General features: G+C 38.4%; 2 protein-coding genes across 2 annotated transcripts; both read right to left on the bottom strand.

The window, feature by feature from the left end:
* Positions 1–8,133: 8,133 nt before the first annotated feature.
* On the bottom strand, positions 8,134–12,387 carry LOC114168760. The gene is made up of 5 exons (XM_028053680.1): positions 11,767–12,387; positions 11,465–11,517; positions 11,177–11,214; positions 9,571–10,183; positions 8,134–8,538 (listed from the first exon to the last, which is right to left on the bottom strand). The coding sequence occupies exons 1-5, from the start codon at positions 12,155–12,157 to the stop codon at positions 8,356–8,358; spliced, it is 1,278 nt and encodes a 425-aa protein (XP_027909481.1). The 5' UTR covers positions 12,158–12,387; the 3' UTR covers positions 8,134–8,355.
* Positions 12,388–18,615: 6,228 nt separating this feature from the next.
* On the bottom strand, positions 18,616–18,939 carry LOC114170178. The gene has a single exon (XM_028055660.1). It carries the CDS (start codon positions 18,937–18,939, stop codon positions 18,616–18,618), a length of 324 nt encoding a protein of 107 aa, XP_027911461.1.
* Positions 18,940–19,572: the final 633 nt, after the last annotated feature.

Here is a 19,572-nt window from a genome sequence, read left to right on the forward strand (position 1 = left end):
CCACCTGCACAAAATCACATACTCCAATCAAAACATGGGAGAAAGAAATTATAACATATATAAGTTATGTAATATAACTAATAGCATAAAAATGTAATTTTGTATGCTATAAATTATATAACATACAAATATATTGGTATTACATGTATTTAACATACAAACACACTTATACAACCACACACACATCAACACACACACCAATCCATACATGCATGCACACATCCGCACACACCCATACCAGCATTGACTAACTGAATGAAAAGAGTTAGAAAACCCTAACCTACAAAAGGTTATAACATCTGATGAATTGTAGCTTTATTCTTTTCAATAAGAAAGGATCTTCCTGATATATCATGTTCATTCAAGCATGAACGAGATACAACAAGATGCACTAGATCATGTTCATTCAAGTATTCAAGGCGTGAGACTTACCTCTTGGAGCTCCCATATCTTGTGTTGGTGGTCTCAATTATGTGATTCACAATTTGTGGTTTTCCTTCCTGGGTTGCTTCCTCTATTTTCTCCTTTTCCTTTTGTTTCATTTCTTTCTTTTTTGTTGTATGTGTATTTTGAAACTATAAATCCATTTCTTGTGAAGAGTGGGTTGCTCCTTTTGCTAGAAAGTTGTGTTCTTTTCTTTTTAGATTGCCCCTACTTTTATTACCATGCCACTTTCCTTTTCAATTCATCCTTTGCTTGAATATTTTGAAAATGGCTAAAAGCATGGAGTAAGTTGCCTTCTTGAGTTGCATTGCTATGACTGCCATGGGTGCTGCAATAATACACAGATATCTAATATTTCTATTTTTATGCCAAGACCCAAAACAAGGCAAAAATATGAAGATATGGCCATTTTCTTCGCACGAAGATTGCAGCACCCATTGCCAACACAATTGACTCTCATTTCCTCTTTTTCCATTATATATATATATATATATATATATATATATATATATATATATATATTTTAAATGAATAAAACAAAATAGAATAAGAAAGGTAAAGAAAATATGATTAAAATTAAAATAAAGTAATATCAAACAAAATAAAATAAAAGTAAGAATACAATTATATATATATATATATATATACTGAATTCAATGTTCATTTTTTCCCTCTTCTTCATTATTATTTTCCAACACAATTTTTTATTGTTATCTGAACGAAATTGAATGTTGACTAGAGGTATTTAACATACAAGCACACTTATACAGCCATGCACGCACCCACACATATATTCATCCACACATGCACGCACACATCCGCACACACTCATACCTATACCGACTAACTGAATAAAAAGTGTTAGAAAACCCTAATCTACAAAAGGTTTGATCAATTGGAGTGTGAAGGTTATTCTGATGACTTGTAACTTTAATCTTTTCAAAAAGAAAGGGTTTTTCTCAAGCACTCGATTGATCAGAATTGATTTAAGTATACTTTAATATATTGTGTAGTCTTCCATGGATGAGATTTTGTTGTGTTAAGTTATTTATTCAATTGATCTATTCCAAGACTTGGTCCTTGTTGGTGTTTCCATAAACCACAAAAGCATAATAATCCAGTTTTAGGGTCTCCCTCATTTTTTTAATACTTGAATCTTTGTTTTCAAAAGGGTCTGGGTTGGTAAGACTGTTAAGTAGTCTAGGATGGCATGCTTATATACTCATAAAGCATGAGCCCTATTTTTTGTATGCTTTATTTTTACAATCTAATATATAGAAAACATTGATATGATCAAAATGTTATGTGTTTTAATCAAGTTACAATGTATATACTGCAATAGATGTTTCAAAAATTCAGAATATCAATATCTACACTTACAAGGAATTGCGAACTGTCATCGAAGGTTTTATTCCTACAAACAAGATAGGGCAGAGATGTTTTTAAGAAGTCTATAAGGTGATTGCAGAGTATGATGTTAGTCTAGAATTTATGAAAATTTCTTAGACTCACTAAGGCTCTAATTGGGTTAATTCTCAATAACCTCTTGTAGGAAACATGTAAGGCCCATTTTTTTTTATTCTTCTTTTTTGCCTAAATCCTTAAGGGCTGCCCCAAAGTTGGTTGGGCCTAGGGCTGGCCCAAGAAGGGGGAACCATACCCTAAGTCTGCCCAAACCTAATTTTTTCCATTCATTCGCAGAAATCGCAGCCGTCAAGCCTTAACCTCTTCCCAGAAGCTCTACTAGGGTTTACTCAATCTCAATCAAGTGAGCTCCGTTCACCCTTTTGATTCGCCTAGCCACCTCTCCCTTGTACTGTTGCGTCCCACTGTTGGAGTTGAAACCCCGTTCTAGCTAGTTCCAAGTAAGGGAAGCTAGGACCTTCGTTTTCTTGTGTTTTCCGCTACTTTGTTGTTAGTTCATGTTTGTATGACTTGATTGTCATTCCATCTGATCTGGATTATGTTAAAACATGTTTTGTTTCGTGTTTGTGGCTACTGAACGAGAAAATAGTGGCGAGTGCTGGTTTTCTCGCCCAAGCGAGCTAGACTTGCCTAAGCGAGATTATCAGATGGTCGGCCAGAATCTGCCACTTGAATTGTCGCCTAGGCGACTGGTGTTCTTTTTGAGCGAGGAGTGCTCTCGCCTAGGCGAGAAGGGACTCGCCTGAGCGAGACCTTGCAGAGTCCCCTGCCCTTGTTGCGCCCTCGCTTAGGCGAGATGGGAGCGAGAGGGTTCCCTTGCCTGAGCAAGCCCTGTTAGCTTGAGCGAGGCAGATGGCAGTTTTTTATGTTGTTATTGAGTGGTTCACCGATCTGTGGCTTGTTTATCTAACTTGAATACTTTACTAGAAGGATTGTGTGATGATAGCATGATTAATATGTTACATTTGAAATGGAAAGGGCATGTTATTTGATTGGGTATGAATTGGAAAGCATGAGTTGTATGAATTGTTGACTATACATGATATTTATGTTATGGAAAATTCTTGATTTGTGGGTGGAACATGTTTAAAGTATGGGTAGGGCACAATTTCATGACTCTTGTAGTGAGAGATCTTGGTGGCGCCTCATCGGTTGGACGTAATTCCATGGATCCTCTTGAGGGGAGTCCCTGGTGGTGCCTCGACAAAAGGACGTAATTCCACAGAGGGTCGTGGTGGTGCCTCAAGGCCAGGACGTAATTCCACGTAGGCCACGTGGTGGTGCCTCTGGTAAGGGTGTAATTCTGCGAAGGCCTCGTGATGATACCTCACTGTTAGGACTTAATTCACTGTCTTGTGGTGGTGCCTCATTATGCGTATCCGGATAGTCAAGTCTTGTAGTTTCGAGGGGTGTGCTATATCATGTGTGGCTTCCCAGTATATATGCTTGTTTGTATGATTGAATGATGATTACTATGATGTATGAATGTTGTGCACCAACTTACCCTTTCGCTTGTTTGTATGGTTGTGTGTGTGGTTTTCCTCCCTTGCAATGATCATCAACTCTATTGACGTGAGCAGATGTGGGAACCCTTGACAGTGGTAAGAAGTTTCATTATCTACTTTTATCTTTTTGTACAAGAATTTATGTTGTTATTGATACATTTTGTTTAGGTTAGGCAATGTGGTGCCTCCTTTCTTTTGTTATGAACATGGTTGGGGTATTTTGTACCTTCTTATCCAATGTCCACACTTTTGATATTTATATATGTGTGACGCTTTATTTAATTGAATTCACCTTTTTAAATGGGACGTTACAAAACAAAATTAAAAAGGTACAATGAATTGAGTTTCTTCAAGTAGCAAACAAACTTATGCACTTAACTTTTATAGCTTATGGAGAAACTCAATGCTTTTTTTTTTCTTGCTTTCTTCTTCTACAAGTGCTTTTATAGAAGTTTATCATGAGTTTAAATATATAAAAAAATATGACCGATAAATTTCTTCATGGTTTAGGGAAAGCTAAAAAATTGTTCTTTGGTAGCTATAAAGGTTTTATTAGTTGAATCAAGACAAGGGGTCTAGGAGTTTTTGACAAAATTAAAGGTGATCTCTAGTATAGAGCATGAGATTCTAATGAAGTTGCATGGATTTTGTGTGGAATACAATCACAACATTTTGGTACATGGCTATTTCGAGAATAACAGCCTAGCACAAACACTTATTGGTAATTGAATTGATGTTATGCAGTATAAGTATGAATTGTTAAAACAACTATCTTAATTATGAACTAATCCTTTTGAGTTTATAGGTGTGGGCCACAATAATATTCAATTCAGTTGGCCTACAAGAAGGAACATTTGTTGTAGGTATTTTCATGGACCTCGCATTCCTTCATGAAGAGGTTCGATCCCACTTATCTATAAAGACATAAAAGCAAGCAACATACTACTTGGCAAAGATCTCTGGCCAAAACATTCAAATTTTGGGCTTGAAAAATTTATTCAACCAAACCTAACCCATGTTAGTGTTGTTGGGATAGTGTAAGCTCACCATTTTGTCTTTAATTAGCTTATATTGGGAAATTTCAGAGTTTTAGAATTTTCAAGTTTATTAGCATCCTACTTGGCAAAGATCTCTGGCCAAAACTTTCAAATTTTGGGCTTGAAAAATTTATTCCACCAAACCTAACCCATGTTAGTGTTGTTGGGATAGTGTAAGCTCACCATTTTGTCTTTAATTAGCTTATATTGGGAAATTTAAGAGTTTTAGAAATTTCAAGTTTATTAGCATCCCCTCCCCCCCATTTTGTTCTTATTCATTCTCATGAATTGGTTTTGTAGTGGTTATCTTGCAATTGAATATGCAATCTGAAAGTGTTAACTAAAATTATCTTAGATTTACATCATCAAAATTTTTTTAAAGTGGAAGATCAAATAAAGATTGATGTTCAGAATGTGTTTCAGCTTCTCCCATTTATAAGAAGTAAATATTTTTGTTAATATATATGCCAATAGAAAAACTAATATGTAGCATTTGGGTTGGGTTTAAGTAGATGTAATAATTAAAAATCATAATTTACCTTTTAAAAAATCTTCTTAATTCTTTTTAAAATACATGTGTATAATTTTGTTGAGTTTTAAAAAACTACAAATAAAAATTTAATATTGTGATTTACATATGAAACATATCTCTCTTAAAAAGTGTAATTATATCAATTTATTTTCTTTTTCACTTATTTTAATTAATTTAATATAAATATTCTATTATTTCAATAATATTTAATATAATTATATTTCTATCATTTATGTTCAATTAAATATATTATAGCATAATAACATAAACATGATGTGATTACCCCTCTGTGTCAACATTTTTTTAAATATTTGTATCATAACAAAAGTTATTAATATTTGAAAATTGATAATTTAGGTGTACGCGTGCATATCTAGGTGTATCTTTACGTAGGTACGTGAGTGACTGCACAATTACATTTGTGTGTAGATACGTATGTTTGTGAATGCATGCATTATCACTATTTTTATACAAAAGGTAGTTATTACTTACCTTATGAGAATATAATGTACTTCAATATGTGAATATCTATGTGTTTTATCCTCCCATTAACAATTTGAAATTTCTAATAATAGAACTCCAAACTTATAACCATTTGAAATTTTATTTCGGATACGAGGAAGATCGTACAAGAAACCTTCTGCATGCACCCAACGAGGTAGTTCCTCTTTCCGCACTAGTCTCTCCGTGTCACCACCATCAACGGCTACCACATTCAACACTCATGGACTGGGCCGCAACACGGAAATTTGGGACAGTGAGGTGGAATGTCGGAAGTCGATTTTCGGTGATATATTTTGACTTCCGGTGATATATTTTGATTTCCGGAAGTTGACTTCCGGTGATATATTTTGACTTCCGAAAATCGACTTTCGGTGATATATTTTGACTTTCGGAAGTCATATATTTTGATTTCTGGAAGTTGACATAATTTCGGGGGTGTGGTATCTGCGGATCAAAAGGTCTTTTGGGAATTTAAAAAAAATTTGGAGGAGTAGAAGAAATTTTGGAAGTGCAGGAAGAAAGACCCTGGAATGTTTTGAAAAATTCATTTGGAAAGACATTGTATAGATTCAAAAAAGCTTATTCCGATAATCCTATTCCAATAAACTTTTTTAGAATGTTTTTCATGGATTTCAGAAATCTTATTCCGGAAATTTCATTCCAATAAACTTGTCCCAAACAAATTTCGGAATATGTCATCCAAAATTCACTTTTACGAAGACATTTTAAATTGTAGAGGTGCAGGAAGTGAAAGCCCAACTATATGATTGACTAAGATTTTGACGTAGTGTACCGTTGGAATATTATATAGGGTGGCGATTCCTCCGTCAGCCGACTGGTCACTTTTATGCTCTATAATCTATACCATCACTCAAAAGGTTAGTTTCTTTTTTATCCTATTTTGATTTCTCATAAATTATTAAATTATTTCAATTATGGTACCTCAGATGAACAAAATTTATAAGTTTTAAAATTTTGAAAACTAAAATCACATGAAAAAGAAGAATAAAAATCTCATAGGAGCTAGGGAAGCACCAAAATTACAATTTAACAAAAAATATTTGCATCACATTAGACAGAGTTCAAGATTACTTTGCACATAAATAGTAAAAAAAAATTAAATATATTTTTCATGTTCAAACTATTGTAAAAAATTGTATTTTGTTTTAAACTAAATTATAAAATATTTACTTCTTATCTATGAACATCAAATACAACCTTTTATAATAATTTGAGGATAAAAATATATTTAATATTCAAATATGAAACATAAAAGGTATTTACTTCGCATACATATTTTAACATAATTATACAAATTTTTGATAAAAGAAAAAAATTTCTTAAAAATATAAATTGATTTCATGATAACTAAACAGTCAAAAAAGAAAAATAGAGAAAATATGTAGCTAAAAGAGAATAGAAAGGTTATGAAACTAAAAAATATAATATATATATATATATATATATATATTAAATTATTTAATAAATTATAAATATTTTAATAATTTAAACGGAATAAAAATAAAGGTAATAATAGAAATTAGGACGGACATGAGACAAGGTTGACATGTGTATACTCGTCTCTATCTTTATATTCAATTGGAAAAATGAAATTTTACCTCTACTCGTACTTAATCAAGAGAATCTCTCTCTGATAAAACAACGTAAACGAATTTGGAGAATAATAAATTTATTTGTCATCCTGACTCCTATAATTACTAATTGTACCCCCACATCAACAAAAAAAGGACTGGACTATTCTTCATCACTACACCATATTGCTGCCGCCGCCGCCACCCTTGCTTCCATCATCGCATTGCAGACGAAAAGAGAGAGAGAGAGAACGCCTCGGAAGTAGACAGAAAACACAAGAAAAAAAACTCAGAAAGGCTCTTTCCAAAACATATATTATGTATGTAGAAAAACTATTTCCAAAACACATTTCAGTTGAGGTGTTCCGGAAAATTCACATTATATGAATTCCAAAAAGTTTATTCAGAAAATCAGATTCCTGTAAACTTTTTTCAGAATGTTTTTCATGGATTTTGAAAATCCTATTCTGAAATTTTCATTCCAATAATTTGTTCCAAAAAAGTTCCAGAATATGTAATCCAAAATTCACTTTTACAAAAGGATAAAATGTTCATTTTAAATTGTGGAGGTGCCCAACTATAGAAATATTATATAAACACTTCTATAAGAGTGAAGCAATAGGGTGGTGTTTCCTCCATCAGCCGAAAGGTCACTTTGTTATTCTCTTCTGATTTCTCATAATTTATTAAATTATTCAATGATGGTACCTCAAATGAATATTTTAAGTGTAAATTCAATAGAATCAAAATATAAGAATTAGAACGCATGTAAAATTAACAAAATTTATAAATTTTGAAATTTTGAAAACTTCAATTGAAAAAGAAGAATCAAAATCGCATAGGAGATAAGGAAGCACCAAAATTACAATTTAACGAAAAAAATTTGCATGACATTAGAGGGAGAAAGAGAGACCAAGATTACTTTGCACATAAATAGAGAAAAAAAGATTAAACATATTTTTCGTCTTTAAATTATTATAAAAATTGTATTTTATTTTAAATTAAATGAAAGTATTTAGTTCCTGCACTCAATGAAAGTCAAATACAACTTTTTATGATAATTTGAGAATAAAAAACATATTTAACAAGAAAAAGAAATAAGAATAAATGAACTGGACTTCAAAGTGAAGTGTAAAAGCACATAAGTTCAAATTACTCAGACTAGTTTCCCATTCTACAACCAACAAACTACAGTGTTGGTTAACTTGTTCTACAAATACCTACCTCACAAGCTATTGATTCAACAGAGAAACTATAATACATATATAAACATCAAAGTAAATGAAGTAGCATGATAAAAAAGAATTCAAGATTCCTTATGTATATAGTTTACTTTTTTTGTCTCTAGCAGCTTGGATCTGATCAGCAAGTGATACTTCTTTCTGCATTTTTTCTCTCTTGATAAGCTCTAAATCCAATTTATTCTGGGCTGGAAAAATGCAATCAAAAGTGTCTCCTTCTCTAGTTAAGTCACCATTGGTGTTCTCAATCATGTGAATCTAAATACAAGATAAAATATGGCATCATTAGAAGCATAGAGGCATAAATAAAAATAGGTTAAATTGAAAATTTGGTTCCTTACACTTGACATAATTTTTCCTTTGTCCTTATATATGAAATAACCTACACGTTTTGGTTTCTATATTTGACATCGTTTCTTGTTTTAGTCCCCATGTGAAAACAATTTATGCTACATTTTGATCCTTGTATAAAAATAAATTCTACATTTGGGTCAATGGTGTCTCTACATTAGACATCATTTTTCGTTTTCGTCCCTATATGAAAAGAATTCTTAAATGGCAATAAGCAGTAGTAATAATTTGTAAACGAAAATTCATGTAAAAGCTAAAATATTTTTTCATGTAGGAATTATAACAAGAAATGTCTTCTATAAGTTCTAAATATATTATTTAACCATAAAAGTATAACAAGGGGTTTGGCTTAGAATGAAAATGTTGGTGATCTTACATCGACTAGAAATATGATTAAATAATAGAATATAAGTGGATACAGACCTTACATTACTAGACAGTTTTGTGAAACTAAACTAGTTCTAGAGTTACTTTTTAGGATGGTATCAAAGTTTATCCTAACAAGCTTTTTCTTGGACTTATCACTAGCTATCACACAACCTGCAAATACCTAATCCCGTATTCGAGATGTATAATCCAAAATATGAGGGGGATTGGAGCTCTCACTCAAGGTAAAGTATATAAGTACAAACAAAGTTTACCTTATTGGCAGATTTTGTGAAGATTTTGAATAATTTAGGCCTAAATCCATTTTCTAAGTAACAGCAAGAATGAAGGTTATAAACAGATATATAGCATAGATGCTTTAAGATCTATAGTACTCATCACTCTAAAGGACATTTTTAATTCAGCTCCTCTCTCTCCCTTATCTGAAAGACCTACTACAAGATGTGTTTTAAGTTTCTACTGATAATACAGCGAAAAATGTTTTTAATTAACAAAGCCAACGTGTTTGCATTCATATATACAGTCAATAAAAGAGGAAAAACAAAACCTTACCTTAGTTAATGGATTGTGCACTTTGAACTCTTGAGTATCTTCCAAGGAAGCTTTGCCTTCCTTAGTATTGCTGCGGCGATGACTCTTTATATTTCCTTTTAGTTTAGCCCTCTCTTGATGCTCTTTTCTCTTCTGTGTGAGGATTACCCTTTTAATTGCTTTTATCCGAGCTGCTTTCTCTGCTTTTACCCTCGCCAACTCTTTTTTCTTCGCTTTTTCTACCGTACGCTGAAACTGACGCTGGCGAATAATTTCTTCTTGTACCTTCTCATAGCTGTCCCAGTCAAGCTCTTGTTCCCCACTTCCTCCTTTCTTAGCTGCTTTGGCTATGTTTTCCCTCCATGTTAGGATGATATTCTTTGCTCCAGTAACTGCCATCAGCTTTTCTCTTCGCTTTTCCCTCGCCATCATACGATGATGGTGCTCCAACTGTTGTCTTATCTTATGGTAGCTATCCCAATCTAGCTCTTCCTGACCAATCCCTCCTTTCTTGGCTGCATTTGCTATGCTTTGTGTCCATGAAAGCAAAAAATCCTCCCTTAACCGTTTTGACTTCAGCCGCTCACGCCAAACTCGTCGCACTGAATCACTTATCTTCGCCTTGGTTTGATCACTGCAGGAAGGCTGATATTTGTTAAATATTGTTAAGATTATGTCAGTTACAATATCTTATGTTAGTTACAATGTTATGTGTGGGCTTAGCCCATATTTTCTTCATTATAAATATATTACCTGTATTTTCTATACAAGGGGAATTATCCCTATACTTAGTTTTTCACTACTTTAACATGGTATCAGAGTCGGATTCTTCAATATAAATATTTAATGAATATGATAGAATGCATAGCCAATGGCTACAAATTTAATATTCATTCCATAGACAAGATTAAATACAACCAAAAACTTTTGTTGAACACTATCTCCCAATGAGTACAAAATATATTTGAGAGTGTGTACCCCATAAAGATATGTAACTTTCAGTTGCATTGAGACTGAAAGTGTGAGGATCATAATCTCACAAAACAATGTAGAAAATTCTAAGATATTACTCAGTACTTACAGGAGGGTGACATGTATGACAGCAATGAGAGTACATAATGTAGAAAGACCTCAATTCTTAGGCATATGAAACTATACATTATTTAGTCAGAAAAGCAGCAATAAACAAGAAATCGAGACATCATATATCTTATAACAGACATATTATAATCTAAGATACAAACATTTTGTTTCTCTAAGCCAAGTAGCATACAATTTAATGCCGGTTTACTGCCTATACTATCCCATCACAATGTGCAAGGTAGAAACATCCATATGATAAGTAATCAGGAGTCCAGATCCAAGTCTTCAATCTCAGTAACTTCTAGTCTCTATTCTTTCCCCCATTTGCTGAATTAACAAAGGAGTAGGAATACTGTTATTTGGTTAAAATTTGTAGAGTTTGAACAACCAAAGTTCTAAAGACCAGACATCTTATAATTGTTACTCATCCACAGTATTTTAATTTCCTATTGATAAACTATCATTTTCCATGGTGCAAGATTGCATTCTGCTTTGAGGAAACATACAGAAAAACTTATGAGATTTCCATGACAGGTATGTTTACCTATGAGAATGGGGATGTTCGGCCATCTTCTTCCTTACCTAAAATTTGGTCAAGGAGAGACAAGAAAATAAGTAAATAGTAGTTACATGGTAATTGAACTACCTAGCAACAGAAAAACTATTTTGTAAGGTAGTTAGCATTTGAATAATTACATAAAGAAATGAAGGAACCTCAAACAAAAATATAACAACTAAAATCACTGTGTAACAACAGTAAGCTAGTCAAATTGAAAACACTTGTAAAAGGAGGAAACACTCCAAAAACTGAATGACTCTTACTTGACTTCACCTTAGGATCCCTCAAAGCCTCTATAGTTCTTTGTCTGATTCGCTCCCGGGTCTCTGCATTGTGTCCGGAATCGCATCACTTACAAAAAAAACTAACCAACTACATGGTACAGACAAGGTTTTAAAAGGCTGTCTGCAACCGCAATTTTGGCCACAACATCAAGGATTTTAGGGTTCAATGACTACAACAATTATGGCTATATCGACCACATTTGTCAGAATATAAAGAATCACAACAAAAACCCATAGCCACAATTTAAAACCTCGCATACACACATCAATGTCAATTGAAATGTAAACTACCTGCACTGTGTTTCTTTCCTTTGTTCCAAGGCACTTTCCCGCGGTTTGCCCGACCTATTCTCATTCTTCTAATCCTCTCCTTGAGCACCTCTTCACTGAGGGAGTCATCAAAGCCAATCACTCCATCCCAATTGTTCAAATAATCAGAGTAATCAACAACATCATCTGAAGGGTCCCCATCATCATCACCATCATCAGCATCACTGAGTTGAAGCTCCGCAATGGGGAGAACCCTTTGAGAGGAACAAACAAAGGTTAAATTTGCGGGTGCAGCCCTGGCCAGAGGAAGCACTTGCAATGTTGCTGGAGGGTAAAATGCACAAGTGCAATCCACCATGGTGGGTAAAAGAAGGCGTGAGTCAGTGTTGGAAATGTGGAATGAAACGAACATGGCTCTCACACTGACACAAGAAATTCAAGTTCCACACTTTATGAGAAAAACTCACAAAGTTGTTTACTTTTGCATATGTTTATCTAATCACATACAGAACAAATGGGGTGTGTTAAATCCGAGTGAAAAAGGGAAAGAGAAAGAGAGAGATTACACTAAGTTAGAGTGGAGGAAGAGGGTTGAAGTTGTGGACAAGAACATGAATGAAAGGGAACGGAGAGTATAATCCTATCTAACCTATCCAATCAAACTTTTTCAACGGTTTTGCCTACAAAGGTTTCCATTTTTTATTTTTTTTTTCTTTTTGTGTTTCTAAATGAAAGGATTCATGTTTTTAAAAAAAAAATAATAAATAGTTAATTTGAACAGTTTTATATCAGTTCTCAATACTAAATTTCATTTAAGCTTTTCTAAATGTAAGGATGCTAAAAATAATAGTTGAAGAATGCTAATATATGACCCATTCAAATCATTAAAGTGAGATTTTCTTTTTTAATTTGTTGTATGAATGATAAATTCCACGAAACTAATGGTGTGTTTAGATTGAAGTATGAATTTGGGAGAGGAAATTTGTGTTGATTTGTGATTTTTTTACCGCATTAGCACGGTCTTGTTTTTTAATTTTCCAGAGAGCATATTGTTTCTAATATTTACCTCAATAGCATGGTTTTATTTGTAGATGAGAATTCGGTTCCTGATACACAAATTCTGTCCTACAAAATGTAATTTTCTTTTTGTATCCCAGTCAGAATTTGGTCCCCAGGGACCTGAATTCTGAACTGAATTTTTTATTTTTTTTTTCATTTTTTAAAATAAATAAGAATTAAGATTTTTGAATTTTTTGAATAAAATATTTTTAAGAGTTAATTTTTCTTTTGTGAAAAATGTTAATGTAACACCCCATTTAATTAAGTACGTGAAATTAAAGGAATGTCACGATAAAGATAACATGAAAACGCGGTATGGGATCGACCCCATACAACCCATGGCACACCACGATGCCTAAAAGAAACTAAAGAAAAAGTTAACCAGAGTGCATAAAATCAAGGACGAACAGATACATGGGTCGCAACCCTAAATGAACTCATGCAGAAATAACGACTAGTCCACGCGGACTATGCAGCAGAATCTCCACTTCCTTGCTGACCTCTAGAACCTCGCCCATCTGCTCCCATCAATCAAATTGATGATCATCGCAAGAAGAACAGCCACATACAATACAACCATACAAACAAACGGGTAAGCTAGAGCCAACACATATTCATCACACAGTCCAGTACACTATCATCATCCCATATCCATATAACAACCAAGCATGTTATGACTCTTCATTCAATACACTACGACTCGACTTGACTCATCCGGATACGTATAACTTAGTCGGATTCAGCGGATGCTTGCACTTGTGGTGGATACCCCTGCTCGACCCTGAGCTGCTCATCTCCGAGCTATGTGTTACAAGTGTTACGATGAATCAAATCTCCCTCACCACAAGGTTAGCCCTTAATGAATTTCAGGCCTTCTGCTACTCCCACCACAGGAGTCAGTCCGCTCTAAGTGAGACTAACTGGCCCCTTAGAGTGTCAGGATGCAGTCCTTACCTTGAATCCTTACCTAGTTATACAGATGGGGCACCACCATGGACACCCACTAATAGGGGCCATGGGATTACGTCCCGACCACTGGAGCGCAACCCTGAAAGTCTCACCTAGAGACCCCAAGGAATTATGCACTGACACGGACCAACATACATAAACAACCAAGAATTTATACACACGTTGCACATAAGATTTCAAACCAAAATCCATAACAAATCTTCATTCCTCATATGTTGAATCATTACCAACTCGTTATTCCCAATCATGAGTAAAGTGTTTCTCCTCATAACATAACCATGCCACTGGTTTGCCAACCATCAAGATTTATGGTTACTCATACCAAACTTGTCACTCCAATTTCATGAATCATTTCATACAATTATCATGTTCACGTCACGTCAAATCTCATAACTCACAACTCATACACCACACCATTTATACCGGCCATCCAGTCCACAGATTTAAAGGTAAAACTCATACAAGCATGTTGTTCACTTTTTAAAAACCCAAGATACATCAAGACCAACCCATTTCTCGCCCAGCATCTCGCTCAGGCAGAAAGGTCTCGCCCAGGCGAGGAGGACCCTCGCTCAGGCGAGCTCCCTTCACCTAGGCGAGGGCTCGACTTCCAGCATGAGAACCCTGCGCGCGTTCTCGCTTAGGCGAGCCCCTCCTCGCCTAAGCGAGACGTTCGCTCGCCCAAAACGCACCGTGGCTCGCCTGGGCGACTCTTCGCGAGGAAAACACTTAGGCGAGCCCCTGTAACTCTCGCCTGGGCGAGACAGGTTCGCCTGTGCGAGCCTATTAGACTCCGCCACTGTTCCTCTCTGCCATCAACACAGTTTCATACCCAAACAACAAATCAATTCACACCATACATTCACAGTCACATATAAACACAAAACCCCCGGAAAGACATCAAAGCAACCATTTTTTTATACCGAACGATGGGGTTCTAGCTTCCCTTACTTGGGAATAAGCTAGCAAAAGGCCCGACACGAGTTTGACCCTAAACAGCGGAACGTAGTCCTCAAGAGGTGACTCTCAAAGCTGGAAACCATGACCAACAACGGAACATTAGTTACTTAGGGTAACAGTGGGGGAAAGCAGACACTAACGGAAGGAGTACTTACGTAAGAAGAGAAACGGGTTCGAACTGGCGTGCTCACGATGGTCCCCAAACCCTAGCAGAGGTAAAAGACGGCTGCGGCTCTAATGCAAGGATGACAATCTTTCTGAAATGTGAAGAAGTGAAATGTTTAGGGCAGACCTAGTGACTTTATCTGTTGGGCCGGCCTTAGGCCCACTTACAAGGGCAGCCCACTATCTTTATGGCAGAAAGAATTAAGAGATGTTTAAAGAGGGCCTTACAATCCCCCTAACAACAAAAATTTTCGTCCTCGAAAATAAAGACTCACCAGACAAACAGATGTGGATGTGATTTTCTCATGTCCTCCTCTAACTCCCAAGTCGAGTCACCCGTCCTCCGATCCCAGATGACTTTTACAAGACTGACGGTCTTTCCACGACGTTCCTCAACCTTGTTATCCTCAAGAGTTATGGGTGGTACTTCCACTATGAGATCCTCCCTGATCTATATATCCTTAGCTTCCAACACGTGGGTCGGGTCAAATACATACTTCCTCAGTTGTGACACATGAAACACTGGATGAAGGTTTGCCAACTGCGGGGGTAAAGCTATCTCGTAGGCCACCGGCCCGATCCTCCTCGTGATCTGATATGGGCCGAGGAATTTAGGCGAAAGCTTCCTTGAGCGGAGAGCCCTTCCCACGCCCGTGGTTCGGGTCACCCTCAAGAATACATGATCTCCCGCTACAAACTCCAAAGGCCTCCTCCTGCGATCCGCATAGGCCTTCTGCCTACTTTGCGAAGCCAACATCCTATCTCTCACCATCCTCACCTTCTCGGTGGTCTGCTCTAACAACTCTGGTCCAACCAACACTGCTTCTCCATCCTGGTACCAGCAAAGAGGAGTCATACACCTCCTGCCGTAAAGAGCCTCGTGTGGCGCCATGCCAATGCTTGCATGAAAGTTGTTGTTGTAGGTGAACTCTATCAAAGACAATACCTCATCCCAAGCACCCAGATGATCCAATATGCAAGTTCTCAGCAAATCTTCTAACGACTGGATCGTCCTCTCAGACTGGCCATCGGTCTGAGGGTGATAAGCTGAGCTCATAGTCAACTTTGTTCTCAATGCCTCCTGTAAGGTTTGCCAAAACCGGGATGTAAACCGTGGGTCTTTGTCGGAGACTATGCTCGAAGGTACCCCATGCAACCTCACAATCTCTTTGACGTACAGCTGGGCCAACTTGGCCATGGACATCCTCAAGTTCATCGCCAAAAAGTCTGCACTCTTGGTCAACCGATCCACTATCACCCAGATGGTGTCATGTCCTCTAAAAGTCTGTGGAAGGTGAGTCACAAAGTCCATGGAGATGCTGTCCCATTTCCACACCGGTATCTCTAAAGGCTGTAGGATTCCCCCGGGTCTCTAGTGCTCCACCTTCGCCTTCTGACAAGTCAGACAGGCGGATACAAACCGTGCCACATCCTTCTTCATCCCCTGCCACCAGAAAGTTTCCTTGAGGTCCTGGTACATCTTAGTCATGCCAGGATGCAAGCTAAGACGACTCTTGTGTCCTTCCTCAAGGATCAACTTTCTCACCTCCGCATCATCAGGTACGCATACCCTACCCTGAAACTGCAGTATACCATCATCACCCAGAGCAAAATCTCTAGCCTCATTCGACCCAAGCTGTTCTCTAACTCTGTTCAGACCAGTATCCAACAACTGCCTCTCTTTGATCGAGTCTAAGAAGTCACTAGATATAGTAAGGGTACTACACGTAATGGACTCGGACCCCAACTCCACCTGTATCCTCATGTCTCTGAACTTCTCTAGTAGTTCCACCTGCTTAATCATAAGGTGTGCAGTATGCATTGTCTTCCTACTCAAGGCGTCTGCCACTACATTCGCCTTCCCTGGGTGGTATAGGAGCTCGAAGTCATAGTCCTTCAGGAACTCCATCCACCTCCTCTACCTCATGTTCAGCTCCTTCTGATCAAACAAGTACTTTAAACTCTTGTGGTCGCTGAACACCCGAAACTGAGCACAATATAGATAATGCCTCCAGATCTTCAAGGCAAATACTATCGCTGCCAACTCAAGGTCATGAGTGGGGTAATTACGCTCATGTACCTTAAGCTGTCGTGAAGCATACGTCACTGCCTTCTTTTCTTGCATCAAGACGTATCCATGTCCGAGGTGGGAGGCGTCACAATAGACTTCAAACGGTTTCCCCACATCCGAAATTATCAATATAGGAGCGCTCGTCAATCTCCTCTTTAGCTCTTGAAAGCTCTCCTCACACTTGTCCGTCCAAGTGAAAGGTTGGTCCTTCCGAGTAAGCAAAGTCAGAGGCGCCACTATCTTGGAGAATCCCTCTATGAATCTCTTATAGTAGCCCGCTAACCCCACAAAGCTCCTGATCTTTGTGGCCGACTTAGGACTTTCCCACTTTACCACTGCCTCGACCTTTGCTGGATCCACTGCAATCCCTTGAGCAGATATCACGTGTCCCAAGAACTGAACTTCATCCATCCAAAACTCACACTTGTATAACTTGGCATACAGTTGCTTCTCTCTCAAAACACCAAGCACCAACCTCAAGTGTTCTGCATGCTCTTCCTGAGTCCTGGAATAGATAAGGATGTCGTCTATGAAGACTACGACAAACTTATCTAGGAAAGGTCGGAAGATCCTGTTCATGTAGTCCATGAACACCGCCGGAGCGTTGGTCACACCAAACGGCATAACCACATATCATAATGGCCATACCTGGACCTGAATGCCGTCTTCTGCACATCATCAGCCTTTACCAAGATCTGATGATAACCCGATCGCAGATCTATCTTCGAGAACACTGATGACCCATGCAACTGATCTATCAAGTCATCAATCCTCGGGAGCGGATACTTGTTCTTGATAGTCATCTTGTTCAGTTGCCTGTAGTCCACACACAAATGTGAACTCCCATCTTTCTTCTTTACCAGCAACACTGGTGCTCCCCAAGGCGAAATGCTGGGTCGGATGAACTGTTTCTCCATCAGCTCTTCTATCTGTTTCTTGAGTTCTACCAACTCTGCCGGAGCCATACGATACGGGGCCATCGAGACCGGACCTGTTCTTGGGACTAGGTCAATAGAGAACTCCACCTTTCTACTGGGAGGCAATCCAGGTACCTCATCCGGAAATACGTCTTCAAACTCATACACTACCGGTATGACTGATGTTCTCTCTCCCTCTCCTACCTCCATACGGGCAAAGATTATGAAGCACTGCGCGCCACCCTAAATCTCCCTCACCACTCCCTGAGGGGACACCAACTCAAGCTCCTCTGAGTCGGGAAACAACAACTTCTTCTCCCGACAGTCTATCAGAATACGATTGGCAGAGAGCCAATCCATCCCTAAGATCACCTCCAACTCCTGTAGAGGCAGGCAGATTAAGTTCACCCTGTACCTGCGTCCCTCTACCTCCACCAGGCACCTAGCACATAAGGACGATGTCCTGACCAAACCCGACGCCGGAGTAGATACCGCAAGCTCACATTGCAGCTCGCGCACCGGCAGACCCAACCGTTCCACACATGCATTTGACACAAAAGAGTGTGTCGCTCCAGAATCATATAGCACACAACATCTCATCCCAGAAATCACACAATAATCCATAACAAGGTTACCTGAACCTACAGCCTCAGCTCCGGTCATGGCATAGACTCTGCCCGTCACCTGAGGCCTGTTGCCTCTGTCTCTCCCCTGATGCTGATGGGGTGTCTAAACTGGAGGGCGTGTCGCTGCCCTGGCAAGGTTGGGACAATCCCTCCCAAAGTGACCTTCCTTGCCACAATTGTTGCACCTACGGTAACCCTCCCTACATGGACAAGCGTAGCTCGGGTGGGGTCCTCCACATGTGTAACACCGAACTCGGCCCTGCTGAGGAGAAAAGCTCCTAGATCCCTGAGGCTGATGGTGGGGCCTATCATACGGTCTCCTCCGCTCCTCATGCCTGGGCTTGGACCCAGATGGTCCATCGATCCTCTGAGGCGGCTGTGGCTGCTGTGGGTGTTGGCCCTCCACCTCGCGCTTCATCTTCTCCATCACCCTGGCCTTCTCTACCAGAGCGGCAAAGTCCTTGATGGACAAGGAAGCCACCATCAAGCGGATATCACCGCGAAGACCGTTCTCGAACTTACGGCATCTCCACTCCTCATCAAGTGGTAGGGTATAAAAGCGATTGAGGTGTTTGAACCTCTAGGCATATTCTGTCACTGTCTTCCCTCCCTGGGTCAACTGGAGGAATTCCACCTCCTTGGCATACCGGATGATGTCAGGAAAGTACTCGGATAGGAATCTCTCCCTGAAAGTCTCCCATGACACTGGCTCATAACTCTCCTCCAGGATGGATCTGGTGCTGCTCCACCAATGCTCCGCCTCCCCCGTGAGCATGTACACAAAGAACGCCAACCTGTTCTCTGTAGGGCACATCTTCGCATCATAGATGCGCTCCAGGTCCTTCAGCCATTGGTCTGCGGCGTCAGGACTAGTCTTCTTGTCAAATTTCGCTGGGTGGTGCTTCAGAAAGTCCTCCAGGCTCCACTCTCTGACTGCAGGTCGTGGTTCAGGACCAAACATAGGGGCAGCCGCTCTGTTCTCCTCCAGCTGGCGGAGGGCCTCCATATGTTGTCGATGAGCATCCTTAGCAGCTACCCTTGCAGCCTTCATCTGCTGCAT

The sequence above is a fragment of the Vigna unguiculata genome, chromosome 11 (genome assembly GCF_004118075.2).
Source record: "Vigna unguiculata cultivar IT97K-499-35 chromosome 11, ASM411807v1, whole genome shotgun sequence".
NCBI lineage: Eukaryota > Viridiplantae > Streptophyta > Magnoliopsida > Fabales > Fabaceae > Vigna > Vigna unguiculata.

Bases quoted from the DNA above. Each gene is read 5' to 3' on its own strand.
- LOC114168760 (XM_028053680.1), bottom strand. From the start codon at position 12,157: ATGTTCGTTTCATTCCACATTTCCAACACTGACTCACGCCTTCTTTTA. The intron at 11,518-11,766 runs GTAGTTTACATT...GACACAATGCAG, and splicing joins AGGAAAGAAACACAGTGCAG to AGACCCGGGAGCGAATCAGA. The intron at 8,539-9,570 runs GTAAGGTTTTGT...TCTTGTATTTAG, and splicing joins TGCACAATCCATTAACTAAG to ATTCACATGATTGAGAACAC.
- LOC114170178 (XM_028055660.1), bottom strand. From the start codon at position 18,939: ATGGAGAAGATGAAGCGCGAGGTGGAGGGCCAACACCCACAGCAGCCA.